Genomic DNA, 20405 nt, shown 5'->3' with positions numbered 1-20405 from the left:
CAGCAATTGCAGTAGTAGGTATTTACCCAAAAGAGAAAAAAAATGCTGATTCGAAGGGCACATGCACCCCAATATTTATAGCAGCACTATTGACAATAGCCAAAGCATGGAAAGAGCCCAAATGTCCATCAACCAATGAATTGATAAAGAAGAAATGATATGTGTGCTTGTGTGTATGCGTGTGTGTGTGTGTGTGTGTGTGTGTGTGTGTATAGTGGAATAGTACTTGATGATCAAAAAGAATGAAATCTTGCCATTTGCAGCAACGTGGATAGAACTAGAAAGTATTATGCTAAGCAAAATAAGTCAGTCAGAGAAAGATATCATGATTTCACTCATATGTGGAATTTAAGAAAACAACAGATGAACATAGGGGTAGGGAAGCAAAAATAAGATAAAAACAGAGAGGGAGACAAACCATAAGAGACTTTTAAATACAGAGAACAAACAGGGTTGCTGGAGGGTGTTGGGTGAGCAGGGTGGGCTAAATGGGCAATGGGCATTAGGAGGGCTCTTGTAGGGATGAGCACTGGGTGTTATGTAAGTGATGAATTACTAAATTCTATTCCTGAAATCATTATTACACTACATGTTAACTAACTTGAATTTTAAAAAAACAAAAACAAAAAACGTTTTAGGGTGCCTGGGTAGCTCAATCGTTAAGCATCTGACTTTGGCTTAGGTCATGATCTCATGGTTAGTGAGTTCGAGTCCCACACTGGGGTGAGCTCAAGCCCCAATTCAGGTAAAACATGAGCCCCACTTCTCTCTCTCTCTCTAACCCCTCATAGGATTCTCTCTCTGCCCCTTGCTCACTTGTATCCCCCCCCAAAAAAACTTATAGAAAAAGTTGAAAACTAACTCTATTCGTGTCATAAAATATTTCTTACATAGTCCCCATTTTGTAGTAATTATAACATTTCATTGTGATTTTTACTTTCTTATCTCCTTTACTGAACTGTGATCCCTATGACATAGGGCATATAGTTTAATTTTCTTTGTATCCTCAGTACCTAGTCACTGCTGGTTTACACAAAGTAGGTGCTCATATTTATGGAACTAATGAATACATACTCATTTTATTGTAATAAATAAATATTCATGTAATTGCTATCTTTTGCCCATTAAATGCATTCTGTAAACTATAAGGTAACTACTCTTAGACTACAGAATATACATTCTATGAGGTGCTTTGAACTAATAGTTTCAGAAGTTTAATTTTCAAAGACTGCAAAAACACTTCTGTTGAGCATTCCCTATCAAAGGGTAGGCAGTCTATAAGTTGTTGTTGAATGAAAGTTCTTTGTTTTGAATGCCAATGGAAGGAAAATGAAATGACCAACATAATAAAACAAACAAGAACTAGGAAAGATACAATAAAGTAGGGGCAAGATAGAAAGGTTGAACTCATTAACATTATAAAGACTATTCAAGGGGCGCCTGGGTGGCTCAGTCAGTTGAGCATTCAACTTGGGCTGAGGTCATGATCTCATGGTTCATGAGTTCAAGCCCTGCATTGGGTTCTGTGCTGACAGCTCAGAGCCTGGAGCGTGCTTTGGATTCTGTGTCTTCCTCTCTCTGCCCTTCCCCGGCTCACACTCTGTGTATATCTCTCTCTCTCAAAAATAAATAATTAAAAAAAAAAATAATAACAAAGACTGTATTCAAACATTTCCAGTATTTTTTTTTACAAACAAAAAAAAAAATAAATCTTTTATTTATAAAAAATAAAAGATTTTAGGGGCGCCTGGGTGGCGCAGTCGGTTGAGCGTCCGACTTCAGCCAGGTCACGATCTCACACTCCGTGAATTCGAGCCCCGCGTCAGGCTCTGGGCTGATGGCTCAGAGCCTGGAGCCTGTTTCCGATTCTGTGTCTCCCTCTCTCTCTGCCCCTCCCCCGTTCATGCTCTGTCTCTCTCTGTCCCAAAAATAAATAAACGTTGAAAAAATAAATAAATAAAAAATAAAAGATTTTAATATGCAAGGCATTTCAGGGCACTAAAAAGTTAGAAGAAAATAGTTGTTTGGTGAATTTAGGAGGAAAATGGACCATGCCAAATGCAATAGTCAAGAAGGATAGTTCTTACAGTTGGACCAAGAAAATTTCTTGACCAGAAAAACTAATTTTTTCTTTCTGAAAACGGCAAGTGAATTTCTGAGTGAAATTTCCATGCTGGAAAGAGATAATTTTTTTTCTTCAAATAACATAAAATAGGTGGACAAAGATTGTATTTACCACAGAACTTGAAGTTCTTCATTGTTTTAGTTTGTCTTTGCCTTACTGTTAATGAACAGGCTTTGTAAATCTCCTATGTTAATCCTATTACCTGTTCAGAGCTATTTCTGCCAGGGTCATCAATATTCAGGGATCTTAAATCTGAGCTTAAACCTGTCCAAGTTCAAGTGGAGTTCAGTAAACAGGCCTTCTCATCTACTGAACATAACCAAGGATACGAGGCACATAGAACCAAACTGTGAGTCTGCAGGTAATCTTCTTCATACAATTTTTAAACTTTTACCTTGGGGGAAAGAATACTGATTTTAATGCTCATGGGTGTTTTTTTAAAATATTTCAAAGTAACATTCAGTAATGACTTATCTAACTGTAAAAGAAATTCCACGGATCTTTCCCTCTTAAAGAGATTGGCACTACTCATCTTCACTAATGTAAATTCAGAGTAAACACATAATTTTGAACCTGATATTCCAGACTCAAAGATAGTTATTTCAGATAGTTAAATAAAACCATGAATAGCGAATTAATTTTTTTTTTTTAATTTTTTTTTTTCAACGTTTATTTTATTTTTGGGACAGAGAGAGACAGAGCATGAACGGGGGAGGAGCAGAGAGAGAGGGAGACACAGAATCGGAAACAGGCTCCAGGCTCTGAGCCATCAGCCCAGAGCCTGACGCGGGGCTCGAACTCACGGACCGCGAGATCGTGACCTGGCTGAAGTCGGACGCTTAACCGACTGCGCCACCCAGGCACCCCGCGAATTAATTTTGAAATTTAAAATTCTTCAGTCCTCCCTTTGAGTGAAGAGAGAATTGAAGGAAAGAAGGGATGATTCCTTGTACTTTGCATTTGAAGATATGACTCCTGAGCTGTGAAAGGGAGTATCATGCTCAGTGAGAAAGCATTCTCAGGCTTAGAACCAGGCACTTAACCAGTTGTGTGTTCTTGTTTTTTGTTTTATTTTTAGTATTACATTTTTGGGGTTTTTACAGGGAGGGGTTGTCTATTTAAGTGGGGATAATAATAGCTGTTTCAGAAGGTTACTTCAAAAATTTAATGACACAGAAGTAATGTTTTAAAAGAAAAGAAGAAAAGAATAGGGGCTTCTGGGTGGCTCAGTTGATTAAGCGGCCGACTTTGGCTCAGGTCATGATCTCATGGTCCCTGAGTTCGAGCCCCGCGTCAGGCTCTGTACTGACAGCTTGGACTCTGGAGCCTGTGTCGGATTCTGTGTCTCCCTCTCTCTCTGCCCCTCCCCTGTTCATGCTCTGTCTCTCTCTGTCTCAAAAAGAAATAAACGTTAAAAAAAATAAAAATAAATAAAAGAATATAGGGAGTTTGTGGATATTTGTTAAATTAGGTGCAATTTTTCTTTTGATTGATTATATTTTCTTCTATTTTGCCTCATTGTGGAGGTAATTATGATTAATAATAATCTTTACAGTTTGCCTCATGAAAATGAAGTAAAATTTTCCCATTGTTCTGTCATTGAGTTTTTTTATTAACTTCAAAAATAGCTTTTAACTATAGCATCCATTTATATATATATCCTATACATATATATATCCTAACATTAAAGCTAGAAAAAATTTTAGAGGTCATCTAACTCATCATGGCAATTTTTTGAGTAAATATTATGTTTATAAAATGCATTTGAATTACAGAAGTTGTCAAAATATATATGAACCATTCATGATAATGCGTCTACTGTAATTATAACAGTAAGTGCTAAAGTAAGTATAGTTACGAGATATACAGATATTCAAAACAAGGTATCTGCTCTGAATTTCCAGCAAGATTCCGACATTTCTATTTGCTTCAGAACAACTAAGGAAATGTCTGTTTGTAGTAAGAGCAAACTTGAATAGGTTAATGTCTTTTTCTTTCATTAGGAGCAAAAACTCAGTTATAATTTGGAAGCTTATATTTTCCCAGGATATTTGTAACTGATGATACTGGCTGACAAATAGAAGGCTGCCATTTGCTCTGCATTCCTGACATACAAATTGTTTAAAAGACTCCTTACATCTTCCACCTGTCCAGTCTCATTTATAACAAAATGAGACTCAAAACAATTTGAGAAGAATAGGAACCATTAACCATTATATATACTCTGCAGTGTCTCTTATCAAAGTTTCTACCATAATTATTCTATCTAAGTTGTTATGAACTTTAGATACCAGGGAGAGTGAAAGTGATAAAGGGATGTTTTCGATGGCATCAAGGAGTGTGTTTTATATGTAAGGGAAAGAAAAGTAACGTTTGCTTGGTGTCAACCATTTGCTCAGCATCTATTTGTGACAGCCATTTTGAGGATAGTGTGTGCTATAATCCATTCATGATTCTGCGGATTTATTAAAAAAAAAACTTTCAGGGGCGCCTGGGTGGCGCAGTCGGTTAAGCGTCCGACTTCGGCCAGGTCACGATCTCGCGGTCCGTGAGTTCGAGCCCCGCGTCGGGCTCTGGGCTGATGGCTCAGAGCCTGGAGCCTGTTTCCGATTCTGTGTCTCCCTCTCTCTCTGCCCCTCCCCCGTTCATGCTCTGTCTCTCTCTGTCCCAAAAATAAATAAACGTTGAAAAAAAAAAATTTAAAAAAAAAAAAAAAAAACTTTCATTACGTGATAAAAAACAATGTGAAAGTTGACCTACCCCAAAATTAACAACTAGAATGACTAAAGGCAGCAACATAAATCCTGAGTATTGTAACTATCTCTGCAAAGTCCTCCTCCATTAAATAACCGAAATTCAGAAAAAATATATAAACCACTATGACAAAAATGGAAAATCAAATTTAAATCACCACCTCTCATTTTCCACTTATGCACTTTTCAGAAAATCTTACTATTGTTTTCCAGGCATTTTCATGTACGTTTTATTAGTCTGTATTTCAGGCTAATTAGCCTGTATTACCTGTATTAATCAACCTGAATTAGCCTGTAATTCACCAAATGAATCTCCCCTCAGGTTTCACATTCTTAAATGTCTTAAATGTTTTATGGCAAACAGACCTTACTAGAAGTATATCAAAGTATTAGGATAAAGATAACCAAAGTATTAGCATAAATCAAAGTATTAGGATAAACTTTAATTAATAAAATAGAATAGAAAACAATTCTGAGATAAATGTATAATATATGTGTGACTGTGTACACACACATGTACACACACACACACACACACACATATTCTTGGGTGGGAGAGATAATTAGACATAAGCAGTGCATAAATGCATTGATTCCAAAACAAAATTTATATTGATTTGACATCTATTATTAATTTTAAATATTTTATTTTAGTATTTAAAATTTTTAATTATTTACTAATTATCACTTTTGCTCAACATCTATTAAGCTCCTACAACTAAATATTACACATTTTACATGATACATTGCATATCATTTAATACTCACACAGCCTTTTGAAGTGGCCACTATTATTACTCCAATTTTACAAATAAGAAAACTAAAACACAGAGAGATTTTGTGATTTGTTCAAGGTCACCCAGTCAATAATTGGCAGGGCTATATTTGAATCCAAGTGTTTATGTATTACTATGTTCTACTGTCACTCGAAGTATTGTAATGCATGGCTCTTAACCACAAGAAGCTTAGCTACTCCTCAGAGGAGAAGACATATATAATTAATCAATTGGAGAATTGTTCAAGAAATTAACTGACATGTTATGAGGCATAAAATTCCCTCTACATTGATACTGGACCTAACATAACATTATTCTTACTAGAAATCTCCAGTTCTCAATGTCAGTAAATAAAATAGAGGGGTGGGATAGAGAAAGAAGAAATTATGTCTTATGTGAAATCATTATAGCTATCTTTATGATTTGAGAGGTAATGGAGGTCTCCACAAACCCAGTAATAACTCCTATGATATGACGTGGTGCTATTAGACCTATCGGATGTGAAATTCCCAGCACTTTTTTACTAATAAAGGAAAAGCAGAACTGTTTGCTATAGGAGTCCAATATGACATTGGGAAAGATAGTCATGGCAAGGGTTAAAACATCTGACATTAATATATTAGCATTGGTGAGAACATTAGCCTGGCTTAGTTGATCAGATTAGTTCACAGTCACCTTGGAAAACAGGAGAGCACAGACCTAAGGAGATGTATGGTTGGAGGTAGAAAAGGGTAGGATGTGAAGCCCTGTAAGAGTGACACCCTTAATAAAGCACAGATCAAGGCACAAAATCAGGGTTTCTATCAAAAATAAGTCAGTCAGAGAAATACAAATACTTCATGATTCCATTCATGTGGAATTTAAGAAACAAAACAATCATGGATCGGGGGTCGGGGAGAAGAGAGACAAACCAAGAAACAGACTCTTAACTATAGAGAACAAACTGATGGTTACCAGAGGAGAGGAGGGGGGAAGGGGTTAAATAGGTGATGAGGATTAAGGAGGGCAGTTGTGATGAGCACCGGGGTTGTATGCAAGTGTTGAATCACTAAATTGAACACCTGAAGCTGATATTACACTGTATGTTAACTAACTGGAATTTAAATAAAAACTAAACAAAAAAGAAGTGAAGGTGAAGCAGAATTTCTATAGATTTTTCTCCACCTAGCAATTAAACAATTTTTTTTTCGCATTTATTTATTTTTGAGAGAGGGAGAGAGAGAGCACGAGTGGGAGAGGGACAGAGAGAGAGAGAGGGAGACACAGAATCTGAAGCAGGCTCCAGGCTCTGAGCTGTCAGGGCAGATCCCAGTGCGGGGCTCAAGCTCACGAACTGGGAGATCATGACCTGAGCCGAAGTCGGAAGCTTAACCAACTGAGCCACCCAGGTGCCTCTGTTTGTTTTATTTCTTAAATTCTACATGTGAGTGAAATCATTTTGTATTTGTCTTTCTCTGACTGACTTCTTTCACATAGCATGATACTCTCTAGTTCCATCTATGTTGTTACAAATGGCAAGATTTCATTCTTTGTTATGCCTGAATATTCTACATTCTATTGTAGTTAGTACAGACACCAATACTTTCCTCAGGGCATCAGTGCAACCCAGAAACTGGCCAAGGAAATAACTGGCATTTATATTATTTGGCATGCAGGGGCTTCCTGCCCTATATTTTTAAAGAGCCTTCTATGTTATCTCAGGAATATGGGTCTAAAGCAGGGAAAGAACTAGTGAAGAATCCAAAAAAATGGACAAGTTAATCCTAGGTATGCCTCATTGCACTAATTGTAATTCTTAGACGATAGATGGTGAATCCTGAGAAATCCAGAGGCTGCAAGGCTTCAGAAATTAAGGAAAAGGCAGGCTAGGCAGACTCAGAAATAACAGCCAGCATCTACATAATTTAGATAATTTGTTACAAAACAGAACCAGGGGCTATGGACTGAACTGTGCCCCCCACAATTCATGTTGATGACCTAACTCTAACTGTGATGGTATTTTGAGATACTAATTAGTAAGGAAGGAAGTAATGGTTAAATGAGGGCACAAGGGTAGGGCCTTGATCCATAGATTTAGTGTCTTTACAAGAGGGGACACCAGAGAACTCAATCTCTACACCATGCAAGAACACAGAGTAAAGGTAGCTGTTTGCAAGCCAGGAAGAGAAGCTTCACCAGAAAGCCCTGCCAAACCTTGATCTGGGACTCCTGGCCTACAAAACTGTGAGAAAATAAATTTCTGCCCCAGAAGTCTATAGTATTTTGTTAAAATAGGCTGAGCAGACTAAGATACCAGGAAGTTATGTTTATGTGATTTCTGACAAATTGAAAAGAAGCAGACAGTTTGAAAGACTGAAGTGTTAGTTTTCAAATATATGCCACACATTGAGAAGATTTGGGGATCTACATAATAATAGCACTAAGAAGCAAACAGACTTAATTTTAGAAATTGATCTTAAAGACTGTTGTTTCAATTACATTTAAAAATTCAAATACCATTCTTTGGAGTATACAGTTAATTCTTAAGCGGTTGATACGAATCCCATGAGTGAAATATCACTTGGCTGCCCAAATCTCCATACAAAGCTAAGTATAATGTTTCCATAACTTTGCATTTTCTAGTTTCAGTTTGATACGGAACTGACATATTATTGCATATTACACTTGCTTTTATTTACTTATACTATTTATTTATTTATGCTGTTACACTCAGCATAAATCAGTGAGGTTTAATGCAAAACAGAGACATTTATCATTCAAGTAACTACTATCTCAAGGAATTTAGGAACATGGTAGCTTATTGATCGATTATTTTTCATATTCTCATCTTGGTTTTAATGCTTCTATAAAAAATTAGGCTGATTTATTTGGTTAATTCATTCATTCCTTTTAGCATTTTATTGAGGTAATGAAAGAACAGAAAAAAATGAGGATTTCTGAGGTTTGAGAGTCAGACAAATTCGGATTGAACCCTGGCTCTATCTACTGCTACGAGCTCTGTGAGCTTTGGCAAGTCACTGAATCTCCTGAAACCTGAGAGTCCATGTCTGAAAAATGAAAATAATTTTTTGAGAATTAAAAATAGTATCTATAAAGTATCTAGCACATAGTGGTTTCTTTTAAAAATGACTGCTGTAGGGGCGCCTGGGTGGCTCAGTGGGTTGAGTGTATGACTTCGGCTCAGGTCATGATCTTGCAGTCTGTGAGTTCAAGCCCTGCATTGGGCTCTGTGCTGACAGCTCAGAGCCTGGAGCCTACTTCAGATTCCGTGTCTCCTTCTCTCTCTGCCCTCACCCCCCTCCACTCTCTGCCTCTGCCTCTGTCTCTCTCAAAAATAAACAACATTAAAAAAAAATTTTAAATGGCTGCTGTAACATATGGAGTATTTATAACATGTGAAACAATTATAAGAAGACAAGAACAAGTAAAAAACTTGTTCCTGTCCTCAAAAAAGCTTACAGTAGTGGAGGAAAAGGAATGTAAAAATAAGTCCTAAAAAATTGTTGTGGCTGCTAGGAGAGAAGTCAATCTAGAGCATAGTGGGGAGATGACTCTAGTTTTTGCAAATCTACCAGCAAACTACAATAGTTAGTATTGAAGGCAAAGCTCTTCTTCAGAACACTGAGAATGTACAAGTCAATTGTAAACTAGATAGTCTGATTAGATCAGGTCAATATATTTAAAATGATTAACAGATGTCATCATCACAGTATCATGTGAACAAGGATAATGATAATAATGAAATAGTTTAGGGGTAGATTTGGGGTTTTTAAAGAGTTTTTTAAACTAATGTTTAAGAATTTTACTCACTTCCTTTCTATTCTAGATCATCACTATGGGAGGTGTTAGAGTTTTAAGAGCAAAGTGTGAGAAATGTTATTCCCTATCAGCCATTATTTTAAATTCCTATTAAAATCCTACACTAAGAGGAAAATAAAACCCAAACCTGGTAAAATTATATTTCAAACTATATGTCTCATTAACATGTATATATGTCTAAAATCAAAAGGGAACAACATTACAGATTTTTATAATACATAAAATGGAAAATACAGTAACTGCTGAACCACAGCAAATTTGGGGATGGAAGCACTTTTCTGTCTTCTTGCCCTATTTTATCACCAATTTGCAATCACACACAGATGAGCTTATTAATACCCAAAGTCTTGTAAACATCCTATTGTTATTTTAAAACCTTTAACCCAAAGCAGACATGGAATTTTTTAACCACTAAGAATACCACTGCAAACCAAATGCTGATCATATATTTTAAATGATTGTTGTGCTGTATTACAAACATAAAATACATATTTTTATTTTATTTTACAGAGTCACATAACACTCACTATGTGTCTGGATCTAAGCACCTTCCAAATACTAATTCAATTAATTTTAGGATACTAATGCTAATTTTGAAAAAGATAAGTTATTTGAGGAAATCAGAAAACCCCAGAGTGAGGTGATGATGGGGAATATTATTAATAGTAGTGTAGATCAAAAATATCAATAAGTTAATTATACTGGACTTGTGTCTCCTCTACAGAATCTTCAAGCAGTGTCAGCAAATATGTTTCAATATGTTTCTTTCAATTTGTATCTGTTGACTGGTTTCCCTAGTAGTAAATAGTAGTAAATTTTATCAATCTTTGTACTCTAACTCAAATGAAGGCATTAGGTAAAGATGGGCTCTGGTTTTTACTAAATAGACAAACTACTTAGTGTTTGTAAGTGTCATATTGGAAGAGTTTTGTTCTTCATGTAATTCAGAACCTATGGAAATGCCGGCCACATAGTCTATTCTTAAAATATACTAATTGAATCAATGAATCAAGTTTTCCCCAAGTAATGGGATTATCTTTTCAGTAAACAAATTGGCAAAAGTCTTTCTGGAAAATGAAATTTTTTTTTTTACTGGATTTCTAACTAGGTTGGCAAGAGGCAAGCCAAGAAGCAAGTTATGCTTCTTTTTCTTCAACATTTGAAATAAAAATTATCTTTAGATAGTCTTAATGTACTTGTTGTGTATTTATTGTATTTACCGTGAATCGTAGTTACCCCAAATTAGCTCTATACTTCTGCGGGTGGTGGGGGGAAGTCTGGTTGAGTGTCTTCTTCTCTAGGGACTAAAGAACTATTGAAGTTATCAAAAAGTTTCTATTACTTTGTTGTGAAGTGTTCTTTTGAAGCAAACTAATAAATATTCATTTTTTAAATGCAAAAATTATTTTTAAGTAATTGCAATAAGTAATTAAGTAGCTTAGTGTTTATGTAGCTTTAATGTTTATTTATATTTGAGAGAGAGAGAGAGAGAGAGAGAGAGAGAGAGAGAGAGAGACAGTGAGCAAGCAGGGAAGGGGCAGAGACACAGAATCTGAAGCAGGCTCCAGGCTCTGAGCTGTCAGTACAGAGCCCAACACAGGGCTTAAACTCACAAACTGTGAGATCATGATCTGAGTAGAAGTCGGACGCTTAACCAATTGAGCCAACCAGACACTCTTAAGTAGCTTTTTAAATATAATGCTTATTTGTTTGTTTGTTTACTTTAAAGTAAGCTGTACACCCAATGTGGGGCTCGAATTCACCACCCTGAGATCAAGAGTTGTATGCTCTACTGACTGAGCCAGCCAGGTGTCCCTTAAGTAGCTTGTTTTAACTAACATTTATTTATTTCCATTTTCCTTTATTCTTTTTAATTACTAAATCCATCGAATTTTAATATTTTTATTACATCTATAGTTACATAAATATTGTGCAATAAATTGGTGTTCCCTTGATAGCTTTTTTTTAAGTGACTCAAACCATTTATTTTGCTTATATTCCCCCTTTTACATGAACATGAGAAAGACACATGATTTAAAATCCATATCTACAGTCTCCAAGAGCTCTCGACAGCCTTTGCTTAAAAGGCTTTTCTTGTTCAAATGGATAAAATCAAATTGGCAAAGACCTTTGACATCCAGTGATTCTGAGTAAGGACTACAATGATAGAAACAATAAAATTATGGGGCGCCTGGATGGCTCAGTCGGTTAAGCATCTGACTTCTGCTTAGGTCATGATCTCAGGGTCGAGTTCAAGCCCCACATCTGGCTCTGTGCTGACAGCTCGGAGCCTGGAGCCTGTTTCGGATTCTGTGTCTCCCTCTTTCTCTCTTCTCCCCAGCTCATGCTCTGTCTCTCTCTTCTCAAAAATAAATAAACGTTAAAAAAAATTTTAAAAAAAAGAAACAATAAAATTATGAGACCACAAAATTATGTTAGGAACAGAAGTCAAACCAAATAAGGAATCCAGACAAAGAGTTCTGGTTTACCATTCCATGACTTAAAGCACCAAACAAATCAAATCCAAGCATAATCAATAAAATCAATAAAAAAGTAAGGTGGGAATAAAAGCATAAGTTGGATGATATCATTGCTTAAAAATGGCTTTGAAAGAAAGAGGCAAACAGGAGAAGGTAGAGGAAGAAAAAGTAAAAAAGATGGTACACCCACTGTTAGTAAATCCTCCCTCACTTAGAAATTTCAAAAAAGTCACATCTATACAGACCCCGCAGGGAATGTGTTAGTATGTATAATAGAGTTTTCCAGATGTTGGAAAGATAACTAAGTACATAAGTTGGATTTGATGTGAACAAAGAATAAATAGGTTCTATATAATGACATCAAAGAGTTTCCCATGAATAAAACTTCATGTACTTTTGGTAGATATTGTGACATATTTTATTTAGTCAAAATTCTATAGGCATAGTGACTAATTGTTATCTGCTTGTTGGGTGATCTCACCAAAACTTGCTTGATGGTCTGGAGAGATGTTATAGAATTAGTTTTTGAACAGCACTGTTTCTTAGATCATTATTCGTTAATGCCAGTTCAGAAGTTGGATTTGTCAAACCATATTGACAAAATGACTCTACTTCCGTATGTTAACTTCCGTAAGAGTGTAATGACTTAAAATTTAGCTCTACAATTAAATCTAGGTTCAAATTTTTGCTCTACCACTTACTATGCAATCATGGACAAGTAACTTAAACTCCCTGTCCTTCAGCTTCCTCAGTTGTAAAATGACATTAACAATTATCTCTGCCACATATGGTTATGTGAGAATTAAATGATTTTTGACACATAAAGTAATTGGAACAATGTCTGCACATAGTATTCATAGTAAGTTTATAATTATTATTAATTTTAAAAGTGTTGTTATATAAAATATTGGGATATAATTGTATGATATTTGGTAACAAAATAAAAAACTATGTAATAAATAATGTTCACTAAGTACATAGATTTAAACTGAAGGCTCTTTAAGTAAAAACAAACTATGAATTATGTAAAATATTTAGGTCAAAATATCTTTAATAACATAAACATTACATTGATGTCCTTTTACAAGGCAGACAGAAACATACTGAACACTTTATCACTTAGTGATAACTCTTAGCCTACTGTGGAACTTGGCAGCAGGAGAATAATAGAATCTCATATATATATATATTTTTTTTCAGATTCAAAAAATTAAAATTAAAAACTCTACCTTTGGTCTACTATTGTTTACAATTGCAAAGAAAGTTCATAGTGGAAGAAGTTAGGAAGGAGCTTAATTATACTGTACATAGAAAGGTATATGTATACATATATAATCATTACTTCTTTGTTCATACTATAGATTATATCAAATCTAATCCCTAAAATGGAAGAAGCCAAAAGCCAAAGTTTGGAGGAAGACTTTGAAGGACAGGCTACCCATACAGGTACATTTCTAGAAGAAAATGATAATTATTAAATTAAAGTTAAATCTGGAGATCTCTAATGTTCTTATTGCCACTATTCAGTATGAAATTTAAGTAATATATTTGAATGGTTCCATGGGATAATCTAAAAATATTTGAGTGGAAAAATGAATGTGAAGTCAAATACTCTTAAGCAGTTTTATTTAGATATCAAAGAATGAGAAAAACATTTATTATTGAGAATTTCTTACTGCCCAACTATTATAAGACCTTTCTATGTACAGTATAATTAAGTTCCTTCCTCTCTAATTTCTCCCACTATGAACTTTCTTTGCAATTGTAAACAATAGTAGACCAAAAGGTAGAGTTTTTAATTTTAATTTTTTGAATCTGAAAATATAAAGAAATGATAAAACATTCTTAAATTAAATGCATTTCAGTATTCCTCCAGAAAACATTAAGACTTCAATTCATTTCACCCAGAGCCTGTTTTCCTAATCTGTTAAATTTTACACAACTGTGTATATGCCTCTACTAAGAGTTTAAAAGTCAAATAGCATGGTTCTAGTTTAAAAGTTTGGTTTGTAGGGGCATCTGGGTGGTTCAGTCAGTTAAGTATCCAACCCTTGATTTCTGGTCAGGTCATGATCTCATGGTCATGCCCTGTGTCGGGCTCTGCATTGAGTGTGTGGCCTGTTTAGGATTTTCTCTCTCCCTCTCAGAAAAAAAAAGTTGTTTGTACCTCTTAAGCCTCTTCACTTATTTTGTAAACCCTAAAGTAATATAATATTATTGTCAACTATACTTCAGTTAAATATAATATTAAATTATATTATAAATTATATTAATATATGTACATATATTATATAAATATAACAAATTATAAATTATATTAAATATAATATAAATATACTGTCAACTATACTTAAATTAAAAAAATAAATAACATCTTAAAAATAAGTAAAAATAACAATTTAGGGTTTTTTAAAAACTCTATTGAATCTTATTAAATTAATACTTTCCTCTGTCTTTTAATAATATGAAATGGAGCCTTTAAATTTAGAAAGAAGGTTGAATGAATTCACATGAGTACTTTAAAAAAAATTTTATTTATTTTGAGAGAGAGAGAGAGAGAGCACAAGTGGGGAGGGGCAGAGAAAAGGAGAGACAGAATCCCAAGCGGGCTCCACACCATCAGCGCCTGATGCAGCGCTCCAACTTACTAACATTGAGATCATGATCTGAGCCGAAATCAAGAGTCGGATGTTTAACCGACTTAGCCACCCAGGAGCCCCAAATTCACATGAGTACTTAACAAAATGCATGGGAATTCATTTTATAATGACACTGTGAAGAATACCTTTCTAATTATGGCACAGAACCAAGAAACCATAAAAGAAGATTGATAAATTCAGCTATAAAAATGAGAAGGGAGAGAGGGAGAGAGGAAAGATGGAAAGAAGGAAGGAAGGAATGAAGGAAGGAAGGAAGGAAGGAAGGAAGGAAGGAAGGAAGGAAGGAAGGGAGGGAGGAAGGAAGGAAAGAAAGAAGGGAGGGAGGGAGGAAGGAAAGAAGAGAGGGAGGGAGGAAGGAAAGAAGGCACCAATGAACAAACAGAGGGAGGGAGGAGAGGAAGGGAGAAAGGGAAGAAAGAATGTCTATTGTCTGATAAGTCATTAGTAGCAAATTCCAAAAAGCATTTAACAAATTGGGGGAAACCAGCTGTAATTCAATTGACAAAGAGTTAATTTCCTAATATATACTGAAAGCTCTTACAAATCAGTAAGAAAAAAAGCAACAATCAAATGGAGAAATGAGCAAAAGATAGGTCAATTAAAACAACAACAAAAACAACAACAACAGCACTGGGGCACCTGGGTGGCTCAGTTGGTTAAACACCTGTCTCTTGGTTTCCGCTCAGGTCATGATCTCACAGTTTGTGAGTTCAAGCCCCACATGGGCTTTGTGCTAACAGCATAGAGCCTGCTTGGGATTCTATGTCCTTGTCCCTTGCCCCTCCCCTGCTTGCTCTCTACCTCTCTGTCTCAAAACTTAAAAAGTAAACATTTTAAAAATAGCACTTATGGGGCACCTCGGTGGTGCAGTTCATTAAGCTCTTGGTTTCCGCTCAGGTCATGATCTCACGGTTCGTGGGTTCGAGCCTGCATCAGGCTCGTCAGAATCTGCTTCAGATTCTGTGTCTCCTCTCTCTGTCCCTTGCCTGCTCAGACTCTATCTCTCTCTGTCTGTCAAAAATAAATAAATGTTTAAAAAAATTGTAAATAGCACTTATGAAATTAGTACTATTGTGAGATACATTTTTTTCATACAGTTTGTAAAAGTAAAAAGTTTAATTAAACACACTTTGGAAAGAGGCATACTCATATATTACTGGTAGGAGTGTAAATTGGCACAACTTCCTTAAAAGTAGTATAGCAGTATCAAAATTAGAAATGTATATGCTTTTAGGGGCGCCTGGGTGGCTCAGTCAGTTGAGCATCTGGCTTCAGCTCAGGTTATGATCTCACAGTTTGTGAGTTCGAGCCCCACATCGGGCTCTGTGCTGACAGCTTAGAGCCTGGAGCCTGCTTCCAATTCTGTGTCTCCCTCTCTCTCTGCTTCTCCCCCACTCATGCTCTGTCTCTCTGTCTCCTTCAAAAATAAATAAAAACATTTAAAAACATTAAAAAAAAAAAAGAAATGTATATGCCTTTTGACCAAGCAATTTTACTACAATAACCTATAGACAGAATTGCATGGATAGAAAAAAAAAAATGTATGTGCAAGGTTCTTCATTCAGAATCATATATCATAGAAAAAATGTGGAAGCAACAATATACATCAATAAGAAACTACTTAAGCAATTTAACATCTACACAATGGAATGTCATGCCCCCATTTTTTTAAAAAAGAGAAGATCCTCTTTATGTATGTATATGAAAAAATTTCTGAGATATATTATGAATTTAAAAAAGCAAGGTGAGAAAAAGTATGTATAATGTACTACCACCTGTAAAAATAACGAGAGAAAAAGATGCCCTTTTCTGCACATATAAACACATGCTGTACACATGCATATTTTGCATAGACAGAAAACATATCTAGAAGATGAAGACTATACAAGTAAACAGAACACAGTGATTGACTGAATATAATTTTTAATATAAGTAACTTTATATTAAAAGTACATATTGTATATTATGTATATGTATATTTATTTTATTATTTTTTGAGAGAGAGAGAGAAAGGGGGAGAGAGAGAGAGAGAGAGAGACAGAGAGAGAGAGAGAGAGAGAGAGAGAAAGCAGGGAAGGGGCAGAGGGGGAGGTAGAGAAAGACCTGAACTGAAATCAAGAGACAGACACTCAACTGACTGAGCCACCCAGACATCCCAATATATTATATAAATTTAAAAATTATTAGAAATATGGGGGAGAAAGCGAGTATATCCACATATATAATACAATATTAAAAGTATAGATAGGGCTAATCTTTAGTGAAGGATATTTAAAACTCCATATTTTCAAGAATTTAGACCTTCCAAACACTGTTATTATTTATCACGGCTACTAAACATCTGAATTCCAGTTGGATCATCCTTGATTTTATTAATTTTTCCTAAATCTTCAAATCCCAGCTTTTCTACATTTGTAAAAGGTTCTTAAAATCTTAAAAGGAACTGGATGATTATGTAATAATTTTCTTAAAGCCATTTTGGTTATGTTAATTGAGATCAGGTCTACTCTCACTGGTTGTCTTGTATGTGCTATTATTATTGTTGTTTTCTGGATCCACTAAATCTGGATTTATTTCCCTAATAATCCTAGTATCCTTTGTTAATAGTGGGTGCCAATTTTAGTTTATTGCTGAAGCTTCCTTCTTATTAATAAAAGTGCCATTTTTCTAGTTTCTCTCTACATTCTAATTTCTAACAAATTTACCCTCAAATTTTGCCAATAGTTCAAAGTGTATAATTTGTATTTTCATTGATGTAGATGTTTTAGAAAAATTCTTAGCCATAACCCATTTAACAAGATTAATTTAGGAAAACATTTTTATGAGCAGGGCAGTCAGAAATTTCTAGCCCAAACAAGATGTTCATTTCCAATGCAGAAGATGACAAGTCTATTCCCATGGCAATATTTAATACAAATTTAAGTTGTATAAATAGTCGTTTTGAAAATAAAAAGGAAAACAATTTGTTTTTTATTTTATTTCAGGACCCAAAGGAGTAATAAATGATTGGAGAAAGTTTAAATTAGAGAGTGAAGACAGTGATTCAGTTCCACCAAGCAAGAAGGAGATTCTGAGACAAATGTCTTCTCCTCAGAGTAGAGATAACAAAGACTCAAAAGAAAGATTCAGCAGAAAGGTAAGGAGAAATCAATAATAAATAACTTACAAGGTTTTTAGTCAAAATTACTTAAAAGAATCACTTTAGAGATATTATAAAATAGATATATTTCAAAAATATATATTATAGTATTTATATTGGCAAAAAAACAGGAAATGAAGTGAATGCCTGTGAAGATATTCCATATTAAAAAATGTATAGCAGCTATTAAAAGAATTAGTTACAAATACATGAGCTGACTTACAGGCAGTTCTATAATATAAGAAAGCAAGATACAGAGTATGGTAAATTATACAATCCCATTCTCTAGAGCAATGGGGAAAAAAACACATCACTGCATATATTTTTATGCTTATATGATTATATGAACATGTGTGTAAAAAAGTAGGGAAAGACACTCACCAACTTGACAATATTGGTTAGTTGGAAGGATGGGATTGGTTGAGAGATCTCAACTTCCTTTTTCCAAGTAGGAGAAAGAAGATAAGTAGAATAAACCACTTTTTTTTTAAGGTATCATGATTTTTTTAAAGCAGCACTAACAAAAAAATCACAGTAATTTACTTGTCATATAATGTGTATTTCCATGTGATATGTTAAAAGATGATCTCTAAAATGTTAATGGAGATAAACTCAGAATATTAGAGTGAGGAAATTTCACTATTTCTTCCTTCCTTCCTTTAGCTTTTAGGCCATTTTTGAATCCTTATAATTAGCATGCATTATCTATATAACAATAACAACAATAATCATATTAATTAAAAACCCATAAAGTGATTTCCATTGTGGAATATATCACCTTATGGATTATTATCTCTAAACCAGTGTATACCATTCATTATATATTAATTCTCAACAGACTGCATCAGAAACATAAAGGCATTTTTGAGTGACACATTCAGATTGTGTGTCTATACCTTTTTATTTTTTATGAAAGCCACTCAAGGGTAGAACTTGCTGGGATTTTTTTACCCAAAGTGATGGGTAGTTCAGAGGCACATTTCTTACTGGTGATCATCTCGTGGCTCCACAGCAATATTTAGGCATGCTCTAATCATGAAATAGTTATGAGCTCCTATTATATTCCAGACACTACAGCAGATAGTGAAGAGTGATGAATGAGACAAAATTCCTGCCCCATGGGACCTATCAGTTATAAAAACTATTATTAAATAAATAAATAAACAACACAATCTCAGGTAGTGTTTATTGCTATGAAGAAAAATAAACCAATATAATGAATAGAGAGCATAGGGTGGGCATTCTGTTAGGTGGTGTAGTCAAAGAAGGTGACATTTGAACAAAGACTAAAAGTGGTCAAGGAGAAGGCCTTCACACCACGAGTGAGGTAGGATGAGGGGGAGAAAATAGCACATGCAAACTTTGAGTCTATATGCTTTTGTGTCTAAAGCATATAAATTCTGACTGAATGATCTCTGTCATTTCTTGTGTTTATTCCTAGATGAGCATTCAAGAATATGAACTAATCCACCGGGACAAAGAAGATGAAAATTGCCTTCGTAAATACCGGAGACAGTGTATGCAGGATATGCACCAGAAGCTGAGTTTTGGGCCTAGATATGGGTTTGTGTATGAGCTGGAAACTGGGGAGCAATTCCTGGAAACTATTGAAAAAGAGCAGAAAATCACCACAATTGTTGTTCACATTTATGAAGATGGCATTAAGGGCTGTGATGCTCTAAACAGTAGCTTTACATGCCTTGCAGTTGAATACCCTATGGTCAAGTTTTGTAAAATAAAGGCTTCTAATACAGGTGCTAGGGATCGCTTTTCCTCAGATGTACTCCCCACACTGCTTGTCTACAAAGGTGGGGAACTCATAAGCAATTTTATTAGTGTTTCTGAACAGTTTTCAGAAGAATTTTTTGCTGGGGATGTGGAGTCTTTCCTAAATGAATATGGGTTACTTCCTGAAAGAGAGACACATGCCCTAGATCAGACCAACATGGAGGAAGATATTGAATAAAGAGTCACTATGTCAACATCTCATATTTCTCCTTTACAAGTTGAGCATTGATTTTCATAGTATCTATATTCCTTTAGAGAACACCAAGTATGGCCATGGCTAATTTAATTTGTGGGAAAAAAAACATGTACACTAAAAGTATTTACTTAGCATTTCTTAGTTACTTAAATGCATAGAAGTCTTTACTATAAAACATTGTAGTGTTCAGCCACATGTTTGTAGACAAAGAGAATATGAATAATGTGACAGTTTTCAAAATCCCTTTCAAATTATGTGTTGGCTTTTTTACTCCTTGTTTTTTCTTCAGTGTTATTATTTGGGTTTTCAAATTACACTATCAATTGTAATTTTTCTAGTGTGATAAGAATAAAGTCTCACAAGGAAATAAGCTTTCTTTTTGAAGTCTTTTCTTTCTTGAGTATTACATTATCAAGGTCCTAAAAACATTATATAACCCAAAATACAAAAAAAAATCATTAAGATACACACACACACACACACACACACACATAAACTTAGAAACATTGTGCCACATTAAAGTTGCAAAAAAAAGTAGTATTTCTTTTAAATACAATTTCAGAAGCTAACCTTATTTAGGAAAAAAGGCAGAGTAGTAGCAAAGTCTTTTTATTCTACAGACAAAAAGTTATCTAGTAGTGATAATAATTACAACTATACAGATATCAT

General features: G+C 34.8%; 1 protein-coding gene across 2 annotated transcripts; it reads left to right on the top strand.

Annotated features, from left to right (window-relative positions):
* Positions 1-2377: 2377 nt before the first annotated feature.
* On the top strand, positions 2378-20106 carry PDC (phosducin). Of its 2 annotated transcripts, none has more exons than XM_045452707.1 (4): positions 2378-2486; positions 13315-13399; positions 17598-17749; positions 19194-20106. In XM_045452707.1, the coding sequence occupies exons 2-4, from the start codon at positions 13339-13341 to the stop codon at positions 19716-19718; spliced, it is 738 nt and encodes a 245-aa protein (XP_045308663.1). In that variant the 5' UTR covers positions 2378-2486; positions 13315-13338; the 3' UTR covers positions 19719-20106. The 2 variants fall into 2 exon arrangements, with proteins under 2 accessions (XP_045308663.1, XP_045308664.1); XM_045452708.1 differs by having other exon boundaries at positions 2390-2474.
* The last annotated feature ends 299 nt before the right edge of the window (positions 20107-20405 follow it).

This window comes from Leopardus geoffroyi, chromosome C3 (assembly GCF_018350155.1).
Source record: "Leopardus geoffroyi isolate Oge1 chromosome C3, O.geoffroyi_Oge1_pat1.0, whole genome shotgun sequence".
Classification (NCBI taxonomy): domain Eukaryota; kingdom Metazoa; phylum Chordata; class Mammalia; order Carnivora; family Felidae; genus Leopardus; species Leopardus geoffroyi.
This window is presented reverse-complemented; position numbering and strand designations above follow the sequence as displayed.

Excerpts from the sequence above, each read along its gene's own strand:
- PDC (XM_045452707.1), top strand. The coding sequence starts at position 13,339 with ATGGAAGAAGCCAAAAGCCAAAGTTTGGAGGAAGACTTTGAAGGACAG. Across the intron at positions 13,400-17,597 it reads AGGACAGGCTACCCATACAG|GACCCAAAGGAGTAATAAAT; the intron begins GTACATTTCTAG and ends ATTTTATTTCAG. Across the intron at positions 17,750-19,193 it reads AAGAAAGATTCAGCAGAAAG|ATGAGCATTCAAGAATATGA; the intron begins GTAAGGAGAAAT and ends GTTTATTCCTAG.